The sequence below is a fragment of the Sardina pilchardus genome, chromosome 2 (assembly GCF_963854185.1).
Source record: "Sardina pilchardus chromosome 2, fSarPil1.1, whole genome shotgun sequence".
Taxonomy (NCBI): Eukaryota; Metazoa; Chordata; class Actinopteri; order Clupeiformes; family Clupeidae; genus Sardina; species Sardina pilchardus.
This window is the reverse complement of record NC_084995.1, coordinates 46,371,521-46,375,942: the sequence shown is the minus strand read 5'-3', so window position 1 is coordinate 46,375,942 and position 4,422 is coordinate 46,371,521. Positions and strand designations below refer to the sequence as shown.

Sequence of the window (4,422 nt, the reverse complement as noted above, 5' to 3'; positions counted from 1 at the left end):
ATAAATAAACACTGACTTGACTTCCCTTGGCCTTTGGAATTAAAATAGCTCGCAATGATAACTGGCATAATATAACTGGTATACGATAACTGGTATAAGATAACTAGTGTAATATTTAACTGGTGTACAATAACTGGTGTAATTTAACTGGTATAATTGAATTGGTATACGATAGTGATGCGCGGGTCGGCCCGTAACCCGCGGACCCCGCGGGTAACCCGCGGGTCGGGTTGGGGCGGGTAAAGAAATTATCACTTTATTTGCTGGGCGGGTTGGGGCGGGTCATTAAAAACAAAATTACATTTTAAAATCCATGTATGTTGCGTGCAATTCCCTATAGCCTATATTAAATGAACCGTATGTAGGATTGTGGCCAAAACAGGCTAGCCCTGCAATTACTTTCAAAATACTGTTGCGCGGCGTATCGCCTCTCCCTCCCCTGAGTCGCGGTTGCCAGCTTGCTGCAGGATCCAACAGGAACAGCAACAGGCTGCTAGCTTTCAATGGCAAGTGCTAATGTTGTTTTCCTCCGCATAATGACAGAGAAACGAACTCTGATAATGCATTGCTAACGTCAGCATTGACTAGCCGTTATTATTTCCCAAACAATTCCTTAACCTACCTTTTCAATTCAATGAGCCACCTCCTCCATATGGCTCCACATAACGTTACTTTGCACAAACATGCATAACTTGTTTGTTCGACTGTCATAGGCTATTTGAAATGTCAATTTACACTAAGTAGCTTACAAGTAGGCTAAGTTAGCCAAACTGATGAATCTTTATCTGTCCAGGAGCAAATTAACAACACTGACTGTCTTCAAATTCTTCTCCGTTTTCAGCCGCCTCAAATCCTTGTTTTATTTCGGACGTATTTCGTAGGCTATAATGTTATTTAGCCTAGATTACAAACGCCGCTTCGTAGGTTTTTGCTGTGTATTTCTAGATTTTTTAAATGTGTAGCCTATCATCTTGTTATAATGACCTGATTATCGTTCATATTCATAATCATAGCCTTTGTTGTTGCCAGTTTACAGGCGATGTTTCACAATGCCCAGTAGGCTATGTAATAGTCGCGGGTGCGGGGCGGGGCGGGTTGTCAAAATAGATACAGTGGTGCGGGGCGGGCTGGGTCGGGCCAAATAATTTCATAAAAGCGGGACCCGCGGGTTGAAAAAATACCCGACCCGCGCATCACTAGTATACGATAACTGGTATTATGTAACTGGTATACGATAACTGGTATTATTATTGGCTATTTCGTTGCTCTGTTTGGTTAGATCTATCCAATGAGTTCATCGCCATCCTTCCCGCCCTCTATTGTTTCAAATACGCCCAATAGTCACAGCCTCTCTCTTTAACACACACACACACACACACACACACACACACCTCTCTCTCTTTTACACACACACACACACACACGTCAGATGTGTCTGATTGGTTGAATTACGCCCCATAATCACAGCCCAATGGATCAGAGCTTCTAACGCTAGACAAACGCCTTTAGTTGCAACGCGATCACCTTGTACCCAAACCATTTTGAAACGAAGGAGCCATTTGTCCTCCACTTACTTACAAGCTCCTTGGTTTGCGGGACTCATGTTTCGCGCTGTAGGGGATTTAAAAAAAAGTGACGTGAGTGAAAGTGCGGCACCGCCGCCGGGGCTGTGTGTGTGAGCGGGGGACAGAGAGATGCGACAGATTGCGTGGCTGTTATTTCAAATAGCGTAGAATATTTTAAACGAATCGATTAACCGGTTTCAACCGGCTAATGAGGCTCGGTGGTCGGTCAAGAAAAATTTTAGTTTTCGCCATCCCTAGTGTGTGTGTGTGTGTGTGTGTGTGTGTGTGAGTGAGAAAGAGAGAGATCAGCGTGTATTGCTGACGTGTGTGTGTGTGTGTGTGTGTCTGCAGGTTTGTTGGATGGGAAGCACTGCTCCCTCCCCCAGCTCCCGGGCCGTGTGTTTGTGTACAGTTCCCGTGACGACCGTCTGGAGCTGTGCGCTGATGCCGCCGGCCATTTTCCCATCAGCCCCGGCGTGGACGAGCTGGCCAAGGAGGCGGGGCTAAAGCTGCCGCCCGACGGAAGCCCCTCCCACGCCGGCATGCGATTGGGCAGCGGGGGCGCCGTGCGGAAGAAGGAGGCGGTCCCGGCGTTCCAGGGCAAAGGCCATTCGCTGGGCAGCTCTCCGGCCACGCCCCTCTCGGACCACCGGCCAATAACGCGGCAGCACAGCAGTGGGGTGGACCTGAGTGGCAGCGTGGCTCCTCCCATCGAGCGTGAGCTGGTCCGCATGGCGCCCGGGGTGGTTACCGCGACGACGGCGAGGGATGGGCGTGGCGGCCTGGATCCGGTCGCCGTAGAGACGCAGCGGAAGCGCCTGCAGGAGATGGTGTGGTCCATCCAGGCGTCTATGGACAAACACACACACACACACACACACGCACACACACACACACACGGCGCCGCACGTCAGACTCAGGAGCAGCAGGAGGCGGAACAGATGGAGGAAGACTCCACCCCCACTGAGCCCATGGACCAATCATAAGCCCCCACTGAGCCCATGGACCAATCATAAGCCACATAGTGCAAAAGCCCCGCCCACAGACACTCGGTCTGTGTGTGTGCGTGAACCTGCCTGTTATCATTCATGCTGTGTGTGTGTGTGTGTGTGTGTGTGTGTGTGTGTGTGTGTGTGTGTGTGTGTGTGTGTGTGTGTGTGTGTGTGTGTGTGTGTGTGTGTGTGTGTGTGTGTGTGTGTGTGTGTGTGTGTGTGTGTGTGTGTGTGTGTGTGTGTGTGTGTGTGTGTGTGTTTTAACGTGCCTCTGATCACCTTCAGTTGCTGGACTGGACTCCCCTACCACATTATCTTTCACAGTCTGTCTCTCTCTCTCTCACACACACACACACACACACACACACTCTCTCTCTCTTTCTCTTTCTCGCATATAAAGAGACACACACACTCTGTTATATATGAAGTCACACACACACATGCAAACAAAATAGATGCCTGAGCACTTTGGGAGTTGTTGGTGGAGACCCTTTGCCCTTCGACATGAACTGGTACACACACACACACACACACACATATTGACACACACAAACACACACACACTGCTCAGCTGCCTGGTGTGTGTGTGTGATTGATTGTATTATAGGAGTATATAATGTATAATAATCAGACGTGTACAGACTCGTCTGTGTGTGTGTGTGTGTGTGTGTGTGTGTGTGTGTGTGTGTGTGTGTGTTTGCTGCTTCGCTGCAAGGTCGGCTCAGATGTGTAACAGTGCGCATGCTCAACATTTTCAACCCAACAATAAAGGAACCACTTCATGGAAACACACCTGCTCCAGCTCTGTGTTAGGTGTGTGGGGGGGGGGGTGCGTGCGTGTGTGTGCGTGCATGGGTGTGTTTTGGGGGGGGGGGGGGGGGGGCATGTGTGTGTATGCGTGCATGGGTGTGTGGGCGTGTGTGTGTGTGTGTGTGTGGAATAGGAAATGGAGTTCTTTTAAAGCAACACCAGGTGGAGGACTGCACCTGTGCAGACATGCTGTTTTACTGCACTGTCACACGCATGCCCACACACACACACACACACACACATGCTATTTTACTGCACTGCACTTTAATTTATCTTGCTGTTTTTTTCAGCAGGGATGGTTGACCAGTTAGACAGCTGGTAGCTGGTTTTAGCTGGTGTTTGCTGGTTTTCTTCCAGCTATTGCTGGTCTTTGCTGGTGTAGCTGGTTAGGCCACCAGCTAGTCATGCTCGCGTACTGAACACATATGTGGTAACTATGGAGACCCACTAGGACTCATGCAGTAACTATGGAGTTATCATATAGTTTACTGCACTACACAGACGTATGGAGTTATCATATAGTTTACTGCACTCTCGTATGTCATGGGGGAAATAAGAATTACTGTAAATTCAACATAATCATTACACAAAATTACAAAATTACTCTGGCTTCTGTCTTTAAAAAAACACATCTGTGACTATTCCATTACAACTATAAATCTCTTCGTTCAGCTTCACAAATCCACTCTCTGAGTGTTAACTCATTCTCTGCCATTACAAATCCACTCTGAGTGTTAACTCATTCTCTGCCAATACAAATCCAGTCTGAGTGTTAACTCGTTCTCTGCCAATACAAATCCAGTCTGAGTGTTAACTCATTCTCTGCCGTTGCAAATCCACTCTCTGAGTGTTAACTCATTCTCTGCCATTACAAATCCACTCTCTGAGTGTTAACTCATTCTCTGCCATTACAAATCCACTCTGAGTGTTAACTCATTCTCTGCCAATACAAATCCAGTCTGAGTGTTAACTCGTTCTCTGCCAATACAAATCCAGTCTGAGTGTTAACTCATTCTCTGCCGTTGCAAATCCACTCTCTGAGTGTTAACTCATTC

At 48.0% G+C, this 4,422-nt stretch overlaps 1 protein-coding gene across 1 annotated transcript in view; it reads left to right on the top strand.

Annotated features, from left to right (window-relative positions):
• vcpip1 (valosin containing protein (p97)/p47 complex interacting protein 1) overlaps window positions 1–3,345 on the top strand; it is a 12,519-nt gene extending 9,174 nt beyond the window's left edge. The window contains exon 4 of the mRNA XM_062530829.1: window positions 1,917–3,345. Within this exon, the coding sequence (XP_062386813.1) occupies window positions 1,917–2,551 (635 nt within the window). The 3' untranslated portion in view covers window positions 2,552–3,345. The remainder of the gene's footprint in view (window positions 1–1,916) is intronic.
• Window positions 3,346–4,422: the final 1,077 nt, after the last annotated feature.